The 20,451-nt window shown below is 34.5% G+C and overlaps 1 protein-coding gene and 1 pseudogene across 1 annotated transcript; both read right to left on the bottom strand.

Moving 5' to 3' along the window:
* Positions 1–5,607: 5,607 nt before the first annotated feature.
* Olfr1148 (olfactory receptor 1148) lies at positions 5,608–6,552 on the bottom strand. Its single transcript, NM_001011519.1, has one exon. The coding sequence runs from the start codon at positions 6,550–6,552 to the stop codon at positions 5,608–5,610; it is 945 nt and encodes a 314-aa protein (NP_001011519.1).
* Olfr1147-ps1 (olfactory receptor 1147, pseudogene 1) lies at positions 16,045–16,974 on the bottom strand (annotated as a pseudogene).

The following is a 20,451-nucleotide window of genomic DNA, read 5'->3' as shown; positions in this document are numbered from 1 at the left end:
AAAATATAATTAAACATATTTTCATAATTCATAAATGACCACATAGAATTGTTTTTCCAGCTTCTGAGATACATTTTATTATGGATTTACTTTGGAAATATACCTTATTTTCAATTGTATAACTCATTTGTCCTTTACAAATCTGAAAAGGTTTCCTATGGTTTGGCTGTGGAGGTGGATTTCTAGGCCTGTGTTCTGCTCAGTCTTGTAATCTGAACACACACACACATACACACACACACACCACACACACACACACACACACACACACACACAAATGAATCCATAAATTATAAAATATTATTCAGGTCAAAATTGAGTTTTCTTTTCAGTATATGTTATATGAATCAGCAAGCAGAAATTGTGCTTAGACTTTAATTTGGGGAATGACCGTCTTGATTGTCTTAAATAATTTACATTCTCATGAATCCTGCTACCAGTATTTATTTTTTTTTCAATTCAGTCTTACAACACTCTCCCTTTCTCTCCCCCTCCCTCCCTTCCTCCTCCCATTCTTTCTCTTCCCTCGCTCCACTCTCCCCTCTCATTCTCTATGTGTATTGCAAGCATATCTTTTTTTTATTAGATATTTTCTTTCTTTACATTTCAAATGTCATCCCCTTTCCTAGTTTTCCCTCTGAAAATCCTCTATTCCCTCCCACCTCCCCCTGTCCCCCAACCCACCCACTCATTCTTCCTGACCATGGTATTCCCCTACTCTGGGGCATAGAACCTTCATAGGACCAAGGGCCTCTCCTCCCATTGATGACCAACTAGGCCATCCTCTGCTACATATATAGCTAGAGACACAAGTTCCACCATGTGTTTCTTTGATTGGTGGTATAGTTCCAAGGAGCTCACGGGTACTGTTTAGTTCATATTGATGTTTCTCCTATGGGGCTTCAGTCCCCTTCTCCCTGGGTATTTTTTTTGGCTCCTTCATTGGGGACCTTGTGCTCCATCCAATGGATGACTGTGATCATCCACTTCTCTATTTGTTGGGCACTGGCAGAGCCTCACAGGAGAAAGTTGTATCAGGCTCATCAGCAGGCTCTTGTTGGCATCTGCCTGGGTGCACACATATCTTATTTTTGTCTTTTGCTTTCTTAACTGTAAATATTAATTAAAGGATATGAATTGTCACTATCCTTTTGGGTGACACATAGAATACTGTTTTGCAAAAATAACTCATTAAATTCCTAGATAAAGTACTAATACATCAAAATGACTATTTAATATGAAGCTTCATCCCAAAACACACAATTATTCGTACCTGAAGTTCTGACACACACCATTTGTATAATAAACACATCATATATTTGCATGGATGCATACTCAGATAACAATTGGAATTTCAGATATAGATGTAGTACATCATAACTAGTGTAGTTTTTGGTATGAGCTGCCTTGGGTTCAGAATATGTTGTGAATAATAGGAAAATGAAAATAGGTAGCAAAACATAAGAAAAGAAAAGAAGTAGCTTAGTATAAGGAGGACAGAGACCTCACCATTATTTGTTAACACCTGTAATATTAAGTAAGCCTGGACAATGAAAAGGAACTTATTTCAAAACATTTTAAACAAAAATTTAATTTGGATTGAAAATATTCTAGAAAAATAGTGATTTACTTAAATATATTTAAAATCCTGTAATTATACTATAATTAGAAAATTATGGTACATATTTTAAAATATCTGTAGGGTGCTCTCACAGTAGTGACAGTAGAAAATGGCAGAGGATAGGAGACTAAGTGTCATGTAGAGATGAACCTAGGATGACAATGGAAATGAAATTGTGGTTGTCTCAGACAAAAAAGAATATTGTCTGATTCTGTTAGACAACAGAGACTTATATTCTGTTGCTGGTTAGAAACATTTGACAACTGCCTTATGAACATAGTGACCATAAAGAAAATATCCATAGTTGTGAAGACAAATTTTCCTGATGGAGCATTGCACAAGGAATCAAATCTGACTTTTATGACCCTAGAGCTCATATAGTTTTAATTTACCAGAAAAAAAGCCAAGAAGAATGTGCAAAGTAAAAGGTAGATGCTCTTATAAGAAATCTGAAAACTGAGCTGCTAAGATATCAATAATTTAGTATGTAGTAATACTGTTAAGAAATCGCTTAAAGTCCAGATTGTTTTATCTCTATTCTGCTGTTTAGCAGCACACTTACATATTTATTACTGGAAAACATGATGGAAAACAAAGGAAACATTTTAATGCAAGTAGGATAAGTGCTAATAGATAAAAGTAACCTCATCCCTCCAAATTTGTTAAAAGTTATATAAAATTGAGCTTTTTAATATTTACTTTTTATTACATTTTCTTCATTTACATTTCAAATGTTATCCCCTTTCCTAGTTTTCTCTCCAAAAATCCCTTATACCCTCCCCACTTCCCCTGCTCCCCAACCCATTCACTCCCACTTCCTGGACCTGACATTTCCCTACACTGGGGACTAGAATCTTCTTAAGACCAAGGGCCTCTCTTCCCACTGATAGCCGACCTTCTATCTCTAGACTTGGCATATATAAAATACTTTAATGTTGCCTAAACAGATTATTTCTTTAATACATTTTGAAAGATACACCATGTAATTACGTAATAATTATGTCCAGAAGTGGATAAAGTCTACCTTAAACAGTGCTTGAAATTTAATCATTAAAAACTTTTCTAGTTCTCTGAGTTTTATTTTAAGTGACAAGTGTGTATATATTGTCAAAATAAATTTTTATTTGACAAAATCAGTTCACACTTACCTGACTAATTCTAGGCACCATATAATACATAGCATTATTGTTTGTTCCAAATATGAGAAAGAAAACTAGACCTTATAGCTATGAAGCTGATTTGAAACAATTGTCTCAGATTATAAATTAACTATACTCTTTAAGTGCTAAGTCTTGCTACCCCGGTAATCAACTCTTTTCCAATGCAACATTCTGAGATGCTATTTCTGCCTGTCACACAAAGAGATAGTACAACAACCAAAATAATATCCAGACAGTTTAAGAATTTAATTAATGCATATAATGTGTTTTGATCAAAATTACTCTGATTTTACTCTTTCTTGATTTTTCCCATCCCTAAAATTACCTTTCAGTCTTTCAACACCCATCGCCTCTTTTCTCCATGACACAAGTTAGTACCGAATGTGTGTGTGTGTGTGTGTGTGTGTGTGTGTATCTATCTATCTATCTATTTATCTATCTATCTATCTATCTATCTATCTATCTATCTATCTATCCATCTATCTATCTGTATATATGAATAAAAAATTTTTTTCTGTGATCCAGTCAGGGTTCTATATTCCCAACAGTATACGGATGGTGAGGAGTAATGACTGATAATAAGATGGCCCAATTTTTTACTTTTATATACAAACTGTAAAAAGCATGTAGAATATCTACACATAATTTCATCTGTAGATGGTAGTCCCAAAACCATAGCAGGAAGACAGAGTTTCTAGAAAGAAAAATTTCTTGCTCAACACCTAGATGACATGAAAAGATAATTTTCTAATGTTAGTATCCCTCTGTTTTTAAAATTTAAAGTGACAAATATCACGTGAATGTTAAGATCAAGTAAACCACAATGACAGTTTTTCACTTTGCAATCATTATGAGTTACAGAATGCATAGGCATAACCTTTAAGTAGACATAATCATATAGAATATCGTTGAGAAACACATTTGATTAGGATGCTTGATGTAGGAATGGGTTGTTTTATGTTAGTAAAATACTAATTTGTAGATACAGAGACAAATAGTCATTCTATATACACATTGAACATTATCACTATGCAAATATTACATAGCTTTCCAATTTTATTTTTATCTTTTTTGATTGAATCTCGACTAGTCATAATTTGAGTTATACAGATTTTAATGTTTAATGATGGAAACAATATTTTACACAGTTTGGGTTAATTATAAAATTTAAACATTTTCCATGTAAATTTATTATATAGTCTCATCTGTAAATGATTGGTGGAAATATAATTATGTGAAGATTTCCCTTGTTCCATAATGTATTTTCAAACATTTTCCAGTCTTTTAAAATACTTATCATCAGAGTCAACTATCTAAATTTGACAGAAATCCAGTTAAATAATTTTATTTCATGGATTATACCTTAGACAACATAGCTTACATACTTTTAACATTTTATTTTTATAGATCTAGTCATTAAGATTAAATATTATATTGTAATTTTTCTGTAAAATTGCATGTATGCCTGGTGGTGTGAATACTTAATTCATTTTTGTATTAGCATATGTAGGAAGAATTATTCTTTATTCTGAAGCAGAAATGCAAAACAAAATATGACTTTAAAATTTTTAAGATGGTTTTATTCTTTATTTTATTTGTCAGTTGTTTTCACCAACTTTATACATTTACAGAATATACTGTGATCATATTATGTATGTTAGCCACACTTATTCCTCCCACACCTACTAACAGTTTTCTTCCTCCCAGTTCCTTAACCACTACATTAAATTTGACTGCTTGTGTGCATATGCATAACAGCTCATTAACTGATCAGGCACAATTTTGCAGTGGCAATAAAAGTGCAGTGAAAAACATAACCTCATCTAAAACAAGTTGCAACTTTGGAAATCTAGTATAAAATTGAAATGTATGAATAAATTAAATGATGTTTAGTTTCTTCATAAATAACACTCCAAAAACCGAATAATTTTAGTATCTCTATTCAGAATTAAAATAATGATAGCACATATATGCAGACAAAATATAGCTCTTTGGATTTCAGTGAATCCTAAAATTACTCATACACTTAGATTTACATTTAAATTCATAGAAGTCATTTTTGTAATATGAGGAAAATAAATATATAATTGAATTGTACTGTTATAGAGGAGCAACAATAACAGATTCTAATAGTAACTTAGGATTGTGATAATAAAGAAAAAGAACATGGGAAAAATATAGAATATGTTTATAGTGCTGTGTCATACAACAAAATCATTGCATTCTAATTAGAAGAATGGATTGAAGTCTGTTTTCCCTTTAGTATTATTTTGGAATTATCCCGTAGGAGGGTGGACAAAATCACTTAGATAAATAAACTCAAATAGGACCTGAGCCTGTCCAACTTAGATTTTTTTTTCAGAATTTTTTAACAGGATCCAGAGAGACACACTGATAATTAACTCATCACTGTTGACTTATTCAAAAAGCATATATTGTTCTGTTTCTACTGGTAGTTACTCCTTTATATACTTCAGAATCATAGAAGACTGTCAGGAAATATAGATATGAATATCTGGAGAAATAATAATCTACTCACTTTAAGATGTGGAAATTGATTTTTTAATTGGACCCATATAGTTTAAACAAATTTTGAATTATTAAGATTTTATTTTTAAAAAATAATTACTTTTTTTCCATAATGGTACATTGAAGATCATTATCTTCCTAATAGGTCTAACCGGAAGATATTATTTGAGAAATTTTAAGGGAAATACATTCTAAAATGGAAGGGATTGTCTTCTCTATATGGGAATAAAACATTTCAAAATAAGTGACTTACCAGTAGCTAAGGTACATAAGAATGTTCTAAGTGTACACATGGCCCTATTTTTTTAGTATTAACTTTCTCAGTGCAGCAATCACTTCCTTGTTCCTAAGGCTGTATATTAAGGGATTGAACATGGGAGTCACAATGGTGTAGAACAGAGACAGGAGTTTGTCAGTTCCAGGAGAATGCATGGACTTTGGTCTCAAATAGGTAACCGTAGCAGATCCATAAAACAATAGTACCACCAGCAGGTGGGAAGAACATGTGGAGAAGGCTTTTCCCCGACCTTTGGCTGTTGGCAACCTCAGGATGGTGGCAATGATTTTGCTGTAGGATGTAAGCACCAATATAAAGGGGAATGCAGCCACCACCATAACGACCACATAGACAGACAATTCATGCACTGAAGTGTTTCCACAAGCCAGCGTGAGAATTGGTGGTATGTCACAAAAGAAGTGGTTGATTTTGTAAGAATTACAAAAATTCATAGAGAATATCTGACAAGTTTGTCCTATCTGGACTGGGATGCCTCCAAGCCAGGAGACTGCTGCCAGCTGTGTGCACTTTGTTGGGTTCATGACCAGAGGATAGTGCAGAGGGTTGCATATGGCCACATATCGGTCATAGGACATCACAGCTAGCAACAAACATTCAGTAGTTCCAAAAACAAGGAAGAAGCACAGTTGTGTAGCACAGGACATCAGTGAAATGCTTCGGTTCTGTGTCCCAATGTTGAACAGAATCCTTGGGACAGTCACTGATACATAACAGATTTCCAGAGAGGAAAAATTTGCCAGAAAAAAATACATTGGTTTCTGTAATGCTTGGTCCGTACTGATTATTATGATTATGAGGAAATTTCCAATCAAGATAATAATATAAACTACAGAAAACACTGCAAATAGAAATCCTTGGAGGTTGGGCAGGTCAGAAAATCCTATGAGCACAAACTGTATCACTGTGGAAACATTGTTTATGGACTCTAGCTCTTCATGATTCATCTGTGGAAAATATTAAATCACAAATATATATCACTTTTGCTTTTAGTCTATGTAGTTTTTGTATGCATTTCTGAGAGTACACATTTTAGATTTTTGTCTTCGTAATAATGAAAACTTTAAATCCCATTGCTTTAAAACTATAATTACATATTTTCTTAGTTAATAAATCACCATAATAATTTGGTCATTAAAGCATCTGAGATACATTTTTATGGATTTACTTTGGAGATATATATTATTTTTATATTGTACTTCCAAACTTTGAAAATATTTCCTATAGTTTTGCTGTTGTGGTTCCAATGTGTTTTCTATGTTTTTGTACTGTGCAACTTTGTAGTTTTAATATTAAAAAATAAAATTAAGCTATCAGATGGCATAAAATATTACTTATTTCAAAACTGAATTTTCCTCCCATTGTAAGATAAGGAAATCAGAATATATAAATTGTGTTTAATTTTTTCTTTGGGGAGTATCTGGATTGTCTTAAATTATTTATCTTTTCATCTTTCTATTAGCAAATATTTTCTACTCAGTGTTACCAGTGTGTGTGTGTGTGTGTGTGTACATATATGTATTCATCCTTATTTTACTTTTCATTTTCTTAACTCTTAATATTCATGAAAATCTTGTCACTATAATTAATGTTAACACAATATAATGTTTTGTGAAAATAAGTTATTAAAATCCTAGACAAAATATAAATATGTCAAAGTGCCTATTTCATATGAAGACACCCCACCAAACAAGCAAATATTTTTAGGTGAAGTTATGGCCAACACAATTTGCACATTAAACACATCATATATATTTGTCTTTGTGCATGCTCATATGATGTTTAAGGAAACAGATATGGATGTAATTCATTTGATCTTAGCCAAAAGGCCTAAAAGCGATTATGTAATTCATTTATAAGTAGTATATCATGTAGTTTTTGGTATGAACTACCATGTGTTCTTATTATGCCATAAATAATAGGAAACAAAAATAAGTTGCTCACTATAAGAAGGAGAAACCTCATTACCATTTGTTAACACTTGTAACTCTGGACAATGATAAAGGAACATATTTCAAAACATGTTGAACAATTTAATTTGGTTTTTAAAATAATCTAAGTTTTCTAAAAATCCTAGATTTATATTGTAATTTTAATTAGAAAATTATGGCACGTATTTTTAAAATTCTGTGATGTGTTCTTACAGTGAAAAATGGCAGAGGCTAGGAGACTGGGAGTCATGCAGAAATGATGTTAGGATCACAATGGAACTAAAACTGTGGTTGTCTTAGAAAAAAATCTCCACCTCAATTAGAGAGCAGACACTTAAATTTATATTGTGTTACTGTCAAAAACATTTGACAATGCTTTTTATCTACATAGTTACCGTATGGAAAATATGCATAGCTGTGAGGACCACTTATCCTGATTGAGAATTACTCAATGAATCAAAGCTGACTTCTGTGACAATAAAGCTCATACAGTTTTAGTTTATCAGAAATAAAGCAAAGAAGCATAAGCAAAGCATTAAGTATATGTCCTCGGGAAATATGATAACTGAGTTGCTAGGATATCTACAATCTAATAAGTAGTGATGCTACTAAGAAGTAGTTTCAGGTTCAGATTTGCTATCTCGATACTGCTGTTTAACTGGACAACTATTCCACACTTACAGATTCATTCAAATCATAAGGAAAATACTTACACAGGAAAACTAGATGGAAAACAATGAAAGCCTTTTAATGCAAGCCAGATAGGATGTAAGTTGAGTAATAATATCCTTCCTATAAGTTCCTTAAGAGTTATATAAAAGTAGGCTTTGTGGACATCCTACATTTAGACAAGACATATGTAAAATGTTTGAATATCTCCTATATAGATTATTTCTTTAATATGTTTTCAGATTTAAATGAAGGCATTGGTGATGATGGGGTAATCTTTACTACATAGATTACTTTACAATTGAGCACCTTCTATTTCTTCCATGTGATTACTTAATCATTATATCCAGAAATATATAAAGTCTACCGTAATCAGTGCTTGAAATTTAAGCAGTAAAGAGTTATTTCTTTGTTGTTGAACTTTGTTTTCTTTTATTAATACAGTGTATACTTGTACAAATAAACTTGTATTTGACAAAATCATTTCACATTTATCTATTTGATTTAACATTATATTACTTACCATTATTGCTTGAACCAAAAATAAATATATGTATATATAATTTTCAGCGTATGTAGTTTATTTGAAACAGTAGCTAACTCCCTCTCAAATGTCCCAGATTATAAACCAACTATATTTCTTAAGTACTAAGTGTTGCTACCCTAGGGATCAACACTTTCCAAGTAACATTCTAAAATATTAATTCTGCCTGTCACTCAAGGAGATGTATACAGTACATAAAATAATATGCAGATAGGTTAATTTTAAGAACTTAATTAATGTGTATAATGTGTTTTGATCAAATTCACTCTGCATTTCCTCTTTTGTGATTTTTCCCATCCCTACAACCACTGTGTTCACTTTCAATACCCAATACCGCATCTTCTCCCTAACTCAAGTTGGTTCCACATGTACATGTTTAGGTACATAATGGTTACAGAAATCCATTATGCACCACATCCCTAAAAAAAAATAATGTATTAGTTTTCCATCAAATGCTGATAGCATCTCAGTCAAATTGGATTGAGGCTTCATGGAGCCCTCCAAATTCCATACTAATGTTTACATTGGCTTTACACTCTGCAAGTCTTATGCATGCTGTCTTAGCTGTTATGAGTTCAAAATTGGCAGACCTGTTATGTCCAAAAACTTGGTTCCGATGTCAGCTTGTTCTAGCTCTTTCAGTCTTTCAGCTCCTTCTTCCACAAGGCTCCCCTAACCTTGAGAAGAGAATGTGTGATATAGATAACTCATTTAGTATCAAGTACTATACATGCTTTTGTTTAATGCATATTGCTATCAATGTGAGTTTGTATTAATTAGCATCTAATACAAAAATGAATTATTGAGATGATGGTTGAGAGATATACCATTCTATCTGATTTTATTGAAATCATTATTGCAGTCATTATTGCACTCATTTAGTATTATAATACTTGAAAACATCAACATATTATGACTTCACATGATTTATAAATGGTGACAATTCACCCATACATTAGTAGGAAAAGAATTTTTTTTCTTTATCATTAAATAGAGTCTAGGATTTTTTAGGCAGATATGTGATCTGCAACCAGAGTTTTTCTTCTCAATGATTTGTGACCCAGTCAGGTCTCGATATTCCTCACATTACAAAGTTGGGGAAGAGTAATAAATTGTAATTACAGTGCCAATTATTCCTTTTAAATGTACAAACATTAAAAAGCAGGCATACTATCTATACCTAATTTCTTCTGTAGAATTTAGTCCCCAAACCAAATAGAGTCCACCTGCAGCAGGAAGACAGGACTTCAAGTTAGGAATGGAGTTGCCATGACACAGTCATACCTCTGACCCATAATTGTTCCTGTCTGAAAGAACTACAGGGATGGAAATGGAGAGGAGCCTGAGGAAAAGAAGCTCCAGCAACAGGCCCAAAGTGAGGTCCAGCTCAAGGGGTGGTCCCAAGGCCTGACACAATTACTGAGGCTATGGATTGCTCCCAAAAAGGGACCTATTATAACTGCCCTGGAAAAGACCCAACAAGCAACTGAGTCAGATGCAGATATTTGCACCCCACCAATGAACAGAAGCACCTGACACCTGTTGTTGAATTAGGGAAGGCTGAAAGAAGCTGAGAAGAATGACTTGGTAGGAGGACCAGCAGTCTTAATTTTTCTGGACCTCTGAGATCTTTCAAACACTGGACCACCAAACAGACAGCATACACTAGCTAATATGAGACCCTAAACACACATTCAGTAGAGCACTTCCTGGTCTGTGTTCATTCAGAGATGATTCATCTAACCCTCATGAGACTGGAGACCCTAGGGACTTTAGAGATCAGATGGGGTTAGGGATGTGGCCAGCCACGTACAGACAGGGTGGGGTGCGGAGGAGGTATGAGAAAAGGAGCAGTTGGAGGATGGATGAGGGGGAATGGAACATGGAGTGTAAAGTATGAATTTAAAATAAAAAAGAGTTTAAAAAAAGAACAATTTATTGCTCAATCCTCGGGAGACAGAGAAGACAATTTTCTGCTGTTAACATCACTTGGTTTTTCATATTTAAAGTTCCAAAAATTGTCTATTCCACTTACATAATTAGTGATCAGGCCAAATCAGGTAGAATGATAGTTTTACACTTTGTAATTATTATGTATTACAGAATGCATATGCATAATATTTATGTACACATAACCATATAGAACACAGCTGAGTTACACAAAGGATCAGGATGCAGGCTATGGAATATTTTATATAACTAATAAAGTACTAAGTTGTAGATACAAAGACAGATAGCCATTCTATATACACATTGAATGTTCTCAATATAAAAAAGTTTTAGATTACTCCAATTTTGAATTTTATCATTTGTGATTTATTTTCCCTTAGGTGTAGCCATATATATATAATTACAAAGTGTAAAACTATCATTCTACCTGATTTGGCCTGATGAGGGGCAGAAGAACATATATTTGAATTGGAGTTTTATAAAGAGCAACAACATCAACAGAATCTTACAGTAAAGTAATCTAGGGTTACAGTAAAAATAAGAAAAACATGTAAAAATTATTGAGGATGTTTGTAGTACTCTGTGATACCACAAAGTCATTGCAATCTAATTAAGGGAAAGAATATATCTCAACTTTCCCTTTAGTAGTTTGTTGAAATTTTATCTCAGGCAATATGACTCACTTATATATCTCAAATAGGAAATGAATCAATTTGTATATATTTTTATTTTTTCCCACATTTTTATTAGATTTTTTTAAATTTACATTTCAAATGCTATCCCAAATGTCCCCTATACCCTCCCCCTGCCCTGCCCCCCTACCCACTCACTCCCACTTCTTGGCCCTGGCGTTCCCCTGTAGTGGTACACATAAAATTTGCTAGACCAAGGGGCCTCTCTTCCCAGTGACGGCCGAATAGGCCAGCTTCTGCTACATATGAAGCTAGAGACAAGAGTTCTGGGGGTAATGATCAGTTAATATTGTTATTCCACTTGTAGGGTTGCAGACCCCTTCAGCTCTTATGTACTTTCTCTAGCTCCTATATTGGCGACCCTGTGTTCCATCCTATAGATGACTGTGAGCATCCCATTCTGTATTTGCCAGGCACTGGCAAAGCCTCACAGGAGACAGCTATATCAGGGTCCCTTCAGCAAAATCTTGCTGGCATATGCATTAGTGTCTGCGTTTGGTGGCTGATTATGGGATGGACCCCAGGGTGGGGCAGTCTCTGGATGCTCCATTCTTTGTCTTAGCTCGAAACTTTGTCTCTGCAACTCCTTCCATGGATTCAGGATTCTTGGGAGGAATGAAATGTCCACGCTTTGGTCTTCTTTCTTCATTTTCTTTTGTTTTGGAAGTTGTATCTTGGGTAGTCTAGGTTTCTGGGCTAATATTCACTTATCAATGAATGCATATCAAATGACTTCTTTTGTGATTGGATTACCTCACTCAGAATGATATCCTCCAAATACATCTATTTGCCCAAGAATTTCATAAATTCATTATTTTTAATAGCTGAGTAGTACTCCATTGTGTAAATGTATCACATTTTCTGTATCCATTCCTCTGTTTAGGGACATCTGGATTATTTCCAGCTTCTGGCTATTATAAATAGAGCTGCTATGAACATAGTGGAACATGTGTCCTTATTAACAGTTTGAACATATTCTGGGTATATGCCCAGGAGGGATATTGATGGATCTACTGGTAGTACTATGTCCAGTTTTCTGAGGAACCGCCAGACTGATTTCCAGAGTGGTTGTATAAGCTTGCAATCCCACCAAAAATGGAGGAGTGTTCCTCTTTCTCCACATCCTCGCCAGCATCTGCTGTCACCTGAATTTTTGATCATAGCCATTCTGACTGGTGTGAGGTGGAATCTCAGGGTTGTTTTGATTTGCATTTCCCTGATGATTAAGGATGTTGAACATTTTTTCAAGTGCTTCTCAGCCCTTTGGTATTCCTCGGTTGTGAATTCTTTGTTTAGCTCTGTGCCCCCTTTTAAAATGGGGTTATTAGAATTTCTGGAGTTCAGCTTCTTGATCTCTTTGTATATATTGGATATTATTCCTCTATCAGATTTAGGATTGGTAGAAATTCTTTCCCAATCTGGTGGGTACCTTTTTGTCTTATTGACAATATCTTTTGCCCTACAGAAGCTTTGCAATTTTATGTGGTCCCATTTGTCAATTCTTGAACTTACAGCACAGGCCATTGCTGTTCTGTTTAGGAATTTCTCCCCTGTGCCCATATCTTCGAGGCTTTTCCCCACTTTCTCCTCTATAAATTTCAGTGTCTCTGGGTTTATGTGGAGTTTTTTGATCCACTTAGACTTGAGCTTTGTACAAGGAGATAAGAATGGATCAATTCTCATTCTTCTACATGATAACTGCCAGTTGTGCCAGCACCATTTGCTGAAAATGCTATCCTTTTTTCCACTGGACCGTCTTAGCTCCCTTGTCAAAGATCAAATGACCATAGATGTGTGGATTCATTTGTGGGTCTTCAATTCTATTCCATTGATCTACCTGTCTGTCACTGTACCAGTACCATGCAGTTTTATTGTTTTGTTTTTTTAATCACAATTGTTCTGTAGTACAGCTTGAGGTCAGGCACGGTGATTCCCCCAGAGGTTCTTTTATTGTTGAGAATAGTTTTTGATGTCCTATGTTTTTTGTTATTCCAGATAAATTCGCAAATTACCCTTTCTAACTCAGTGAAGAATTGAGTTGAAATTTAGATAAGGGTTTGCATTGACTCTGTAGATTGCTTCCAGCAGGATAGCGATTTAGATTTTTTCAGCATTTTTTTCCATTTTTTATTAGGTATTTAGCTCATTTACATTTCCAATGCTATACCAAAAGTCCCCATACCCACCCACCCCCACTCCCCTAAACACCCACTCCCCCTTTTTGGCCCTGGCGTTCCCCTGTACTGGGGCATACAAAGTTTGCGTGTCCAATTGGGCCTCTCTTTCCAGTGATGGCCGTCTAGGCCATCTTTTGATACATATGCAGCTAGAGTCAAGAGCTCCGGGGTACTGGTTAGTTCATAATATTGTTCCACCTATAGGGTTGCAGATCCCTTTAGCTCCTTGGGTTCTTTCTCTAGTTCCTCCATTGGGAGCCCTGTGATCCATCCATTAGCTGACTGTGAGCATCCACTTCTGTGTTTGCTAGGCCCCGGCATAGTCTCACAATAGATAGCTACATCTGGGTCCTTTCGATAAAATCTTGCTAGGGTATGCAATGGTGTCAGCGTTTGGATGCTGATTATGGGGTGGATCCCTGGATATGGCAGTCTCTACATGGTCCATCCTTTCATCTCAGCTTCAAACTTTGTCTCTGTAACTCCTTCCATGGGTGTTTTGTTCCCAATTCTAAAGAGGGGCATAGTGTCCACACTTCAGTCTTCATTCTTCTTGAGTTTCATGTGTTTAGCAAATTGTACCTTATATCTTGGGAATCCTAGGTTTGGGGCTAATATCCACTTATCAGTGAGTACATATTTTGTGAGTTCCTTTGTGAATGTGTTACCTCACTCAGGATGATGCCCTCCAGGTCCATCCATTTGGCTAGGAATTTCATAAATTCATTCTTTTTAATAGCTGAGTAGTACTCCATTGTGTAGATGTACCACATTTTCTGTATCCATTCCTCTGTTGAGGGGCATCTAGGTTCTTTCCAGCTTCTGGCTATTATAAATAAGGCTGCTATGAACATAGTGGAGCATGTGTCCTTCTTACCATTTGGGGCATCTTCTGGATATATGCCCAGGAGAGGTATTGCTGGATCCTCCGGTAGTACTATGTCCAATTTTCTGAGGAACCGCCAGACTGATTTCCAGAGTGGTTGTACAAGCCTGCACTCCCACCAACAATGGAGGAGTGTTCCTCTTTCTCCACATCCACGCCAGCATCTGCTATCACCTGAATTTTTGATCTTAGCCATTCTGACTGGTGTGAGGTGGAATCTCAGGGTTGTTTTGATTTGCATTTCCCTGATGATTAAGGATGTTGAACATTTTTTCAGGTGTTTCTCTGCCATTCGGTATTCCTCAGGTGAAAATTCTTTGTTCAGTTCTGAGCCCCATTTTTTAATGGGGTTATTTGATTTTCTGAAGTCCACTTTCTTGAGTTCTTTATATATGTTGGATATTAGTCCCCTATCTGATTTAGAATAGGTAAAGATCCTTTCCCAATCTGTTGGTGGTCTTTTTGTCTTATTGACGGTGTCTTTTGCCTTGCAGAAACTTTGGAGTTTCATTAGGTCCCATTTGTCAATTCTCGATCTTACAGCACAAGCCATTGCTGTTCTGTTCAGGAATTTTTCCCCTGTGCCCATATCTTCAAGGCTTTTCCCCACTTTCTCCTCTATAAGTTTCAGTGTCTCTGGTTTTATGTGAAGTTCCTTGATCCACTTAGATTTGACCTTAGTACAAGGAGATAAGTATGGATCAATTCGCATTCTTCTACATGATAACAACCAGTTGTGCCAGCACCAAATGTTGAAAATGCTGTCTTTCTTCCACTGGATGGTTTTTGCTCCCTTGTCAAAGATCAAGTGACCATAGGTGTGTGGGTTCATTTCTGGGTCTTCAATTCTATTCCATTGGTCTACTTGTCTGTTTCTATACCAGTACCATGCAGTTTTTATCACAATTGCTCTGTAGTAAAGCTTTAGGTCAGGCATGGTGATTCCACCAGAGGTTCTTTTATCCTTGAGAAGACTTTTTGCTATCCTAGGTTTTTTGTTATTCCAGATGAATTTGCAAATTGCTCCTTCTAATTCGTTGAAGAATTGAGTTGGAATTTTGATGGGGATTGCATTGAATCTGTAGATTGCTTTTGGCAAGATAGCCATTTTTACAATGTTGATTCTGCCAATCCATATTAAGGTCCAGAAAAACTCATTGATAAGCCATTCATTACTTTTTGTCTTATTCAATAAGCATTTATTATTATATTTTTATTGGTAGTTATTGCTTCTATATATGAGAGTCACAGAAGATAGTCACAAAACAGTATGAAGACAGGGTAAATGATTATCTATTAACCTTAAGATATTTACATTGAATTTAAATTCTACCCATATGTTTAAAAAACAATAGAGATTATTAAAATTTTCTTCTTAAAGATAAATATGATTTTCAAAGATGATTCATTGAAGGTGGTTAATCTTTCTGAACACAGGCTAAACAGAATAAACTGCACAAAAGATTTAAATTACTACAAAATAAAAAATGATTGTCTTTTCAATATGGGAACAAAATATTTAATAATAAGTGAGTTATCAGTACATTAGGAAAATAATAAACTTCTATTCCTACACATGGCCCTATTTTAGAGTATTAACTTTCTGAGTGCAGCAGTCACCTCCTTGTTCCTTAGGCTGTATATCAGAGGATTTAACATAGGAATCACAACTGCATAGAACAGTGAGAACAGTTTGTCAGTTCTAGAGGAACACAAGGATGTTGGTCTCTAGTAACTGTAGCAGATCCATAAAGCAACAGTACCACCAGTAGGGGAATAACACGTGGAGAAGGCTCTTGCCCGACCTTTGGCTGTTGGCAACCTCAGGATGGTGGCAATGATTTTGCTGGAGGATGTAAGCAACAGTATAAATGGGAGAGCAACCACCACTGAAACAACCACAAAGACAGGCAGTTCATGCACTGAAGTGTCCCCACATGCAGCTTGAGAATTGGTGGTATGTCACAGAAGAAGTGGTATATTTGATTAGAATTACAAAAACGCATAGAGAATACCTGATACGTTTGTACTATCTGTACTGGGATGCCTCCAAACCAGGAGACTGCAGCCAGCTCTTTGCAATTTTTTGGGTTCATAACCAGAGGATAGTGCAGAGGGTTACATATGGACATGTAGCGGTCTTAGTACATCCCAGTCAACAGAAAACATTCAGTACTTCCAAAAATAAGGAAGAAGCACAGTTGTATGGCACAGGGCATCAAAGAAATAGTTCGGTACTGCATCTCAATGCAGAACAGAGTCTTTGGGAGAGTAACTGATACATAACAGATTTCTAGAGAGGAAAAGTATGCCAGAAATAAATAAATGGATTTCTGTAATGCAGGGTCCATACAGGTTACTAGTATTATGAGGAAATTTCAAATTAGGATAATAATAAAAACTACAAAAAAACAATGCATATAGAAATCCTTGGAGGTTGGGCAGGTCAGAAAATCCTAAGAGCACAAACTGCATCACTGTGGAAACATTGTATATGGACTCCAGCTCTTCTTGTTTCACCTGTGAAAAATATTAAATCACAAATACACATCACTGCTGTTTCTAGTCTATCAAGTTTTATGCATGCTTTCTGAGAGCACATATTTTAGGTTTTTTTTTAATAATGAAGTTTAAATTCCATTGCATTCAAAGTATAATTACACATATTTTCATAATTCATAAATGACCACATAGAATTTTCAGCTTCTGAGATATATTTTATTATGGATTTACATGGGAAATATACCTTATTTTCAATTGTATAACTCATGTCCTTTACAATTCTGAAAAGCTTGCCTACCATTTTGCTGTGGTGTCACCAGGAGGTTTTATAGGGCTGTGTTCTGTGGAATCTTGTAATCTGAACACTAAAAATTAAAATGTATCTACAAAATATCACAACATATTATTCAGTTCTAAACGGAGTTTTCTTTCCTGTGTATGTTATATGAATCAGCAACAATGCATTGTGCTTAGACTTTAATTTGGGGTATGATAATCTTGATTGTCTTAAATAATTTACTTTCTCATGAATCCTGCTACCCAGCTCTTATTTTTTTCCATTCAGTCTTACTAGACTCTCCCTTTCACTTCCTCCCTCCCTCCTTCCCTTCCCCCTCCCATTCTTTCTCAACCCTCCACTCCCTCCCCCCTCCTTTCCCCTCCCCCTCTCATTCTTTATGTGTATATGCACACATATCTTTTTTTTTTGTCTTTTGCTTTCTTAACTGTAAATATTGATTAAAGGATTTGAATTGTCTCTATCCTTTTGTGTGACACATAGAATATCGCTTTGCAAAAATAATTAACTAAATTACTAGATAAAGTACTAAAACATCAAAGTGACTATTTAATATGAAGTTTCCTCCCCAAACAAACAATTATTTGTGTCTGAACTTCTGACACACATCAATTGTATATTAAGTACATCTTATATTTTCTGGAATGCATGCTCAGATAACAATTGGAATTTTGGGTATATATGTAGTACATTATAATTAGTGTAGTTTTTGGTATGAGCTGTCTTGTGTTCAGAATATGTTGTGACTAATAAGAAAATAAAAATAAGTAGCAAAACATAAGAAAAGAAAAGAAGTAGCTTAGTATAAGAAGGACAGATACCTCATTATCATTTGTTAACACCTGTAATATTAAGTAAGCCTGGACAATGAAAAAGGAAATTATTTCAACACATTTTGAACTTTAATTTGGATTGAAAATATTCTAGAAAACAATGAATTACTTAAAATATTTTTTAAATCCTGTAATTATACTATAATTTAATTAGAAAATTATAGTACATATTTTAAAATCTCTGTAGTGTACCCTCACAGTAGTGACAGTAGAAAATGGCAGAGGCTAGGTGACTGGGAGTCATGTAGAGGTGAAAGTAAGATGACAATATAAATGAAACTATGGTTGTCTTAGACAAAAAAGAACATTGTCTGATTCTGTAAGACAGCAGAGACTTATATTCTGTTTCTGGTTAAAGCTGGTTAAAAACATTTGACAACTCTTCTATGAACATAGTGACCATAAAGAAAATATCCATAGTTGTGAAGACAATTTATCCTGATGGAGCATTGCACAAGGACTCAAATCTGACTTTTATGACCCTAGAGCTCATGTAGTTTTAATTTACCAGAAAAAAATGCAAAGAAGCATGAGCAAAATAAAAAGTAGATGCTCTTATAAGAAATCTGACAACTAAGCTACTAAGATATCAATAATTTAGTATGTAGTGATGCTATTAAGAAAGAGCTTAAAGTCCAGATTGTTTTATCTCTATACTGCTGTATAGCAGTACACTTACATATTTATTCCAATTTAAGGAAAAAATAATACAGGAAAACAAGATGGAAAACAAAGGAGGCATTTTAATACAAGTAGGATAGGATGTAAATAGATAAAAATAATCTCACTCCTCTAACTTCCTTAACAGATATATAAAATCGACCTTTTTGGACATCCTATCTCTAGACTTAAAATATATAAAATATTTTAATGTTGCCTAAACAGATTATCTCTTTAATACATTTTGAGAGCTAAATAAAGGTATTTGTGGTGATGATAATAATCTTTACGTCATAGAATTACTTTACCATTGATCACTTTCTATTTCTTACATGTAATTACTTAATAATTATATCCAGAAGTAGATAAAGTCTACCTCAATCAGTGCTCGAAATGTAAGCATTAAAAACTTATCTATTTTTCTGAGTTTTATTCTCAAGTTAAAAGTGTGTATATATAGTCAAAATAAATTTATATTTGACAAAATCATTTCACACTTACCAAGCTAATTCTAGGCACCATATAATGCATAGAATTATTGTTTGTACCAAATATGAGAAAGAAAACTAGACCTTTTTAGCTCTGAAGCTGATTTGAAAAAGTTGCTAACAGTTTTTTCAAATATCTTAGATTATAAATTAACTATACTCTTTAAGTGCTAAGTCATGCTACTCTGAGAAACAACTTTTTTCCCATGCAACATTCTGAGATACTAATTCTGCTTGTGATTCAAAGAGATAGTACAACCAAAATAATATCCAGACAGTTTATTTTAAGAACTTAATTAATGCATATAATGTGTATTGATCAAATTTACTCTGCTTTTACTCTTTCTTCATTTTTTTCCATCCCTACAATTACCTTTCACTTTCAACGCCCAATGCCTCTTTTCTCCATGACACCAGTTAGTACCGAATGTGTGTGTGTATGTGTGTGTATCTGAACAAAAAAATATTTTTCTGTGATTCAGTCAGGGTTCTATATTCCCAACAGTATACAGATGGTGAGGAGTAATGACTGATAATAAGATGGCCCATTTTTTACTTTTATGTACAAACTGTAAAAAGCATGTAAACTATCTACACATAATTTCATCTGTAGATGATAGTCTCAAAACCATAGCAGGAAGACAGAGTTTCTAGAAAGATAAATTTCATGCTCAACACCTAGATGACATGGAAAGATAATTTTCTAATGTTAGTGTCCCTCTATTTTTAAAATTTATAGGGGCTGGTGAGATGGCTCAGCGGGTAAGAGCACCCGACTGCTCTTCCGAAAGTCTGGAGTTCAAATCCCAGCAACCACATGGCGGCTCACAACCACCGGTAATGAGATCTGACTCTCTCTTCTGGAGTGTCGGAAGACAGCTACAGTGTACTTACATATAATAAATAAATAAATCTTTAAAAAATTATAGTAAAAAATATCATGTGAATATTTAGTGTTAAGATAAAGTAAACCACAATGACAGTTTTTCACTTTGCAATCATTTATGTTACAGAATGCATAGGCATAACCTTTAAGTATACATAATCATTTGATTATGAAAGACATTTGGTTAGGATGCTTGATGTAGGTATGGATTAATTTATGTAAGTAAAATACTAATTTGTAGATACAGAGACAAACATAGCAATTCTGTATTTTAATGTTTAATGGTGGAAACCATATTTTACACAATTCTTACAACACTTATATACCTCA

This window comes from Mus musculus, chromosome 2 (genome assembly GCF_000001635.26).
Source record: "Mus musculus strain C57BL/6J chromosome 2, GRCm38.p6 C57BL/6J".
NCBI classification, from domain to species: Eukaryota; Metazoa; Chordata; class Mammalia; order Rodentia; family Muridae; genus Mus; species Mus musculus.
Note: the sequence above shows the minus strand (reverse complement) of the source record. Positions and strands in the feature narration are given on the sequence as shown.

Bases quoted from the DNA above. Each gene is read 5' to 3' on its own strand.
- Olfr1148 (NM_001011519.1), bottom strand. From the start codon at position 6,552: ATGAATCATGAAGAGCTAGAGTCCATAAACAATGTTTCCACAGTGATA.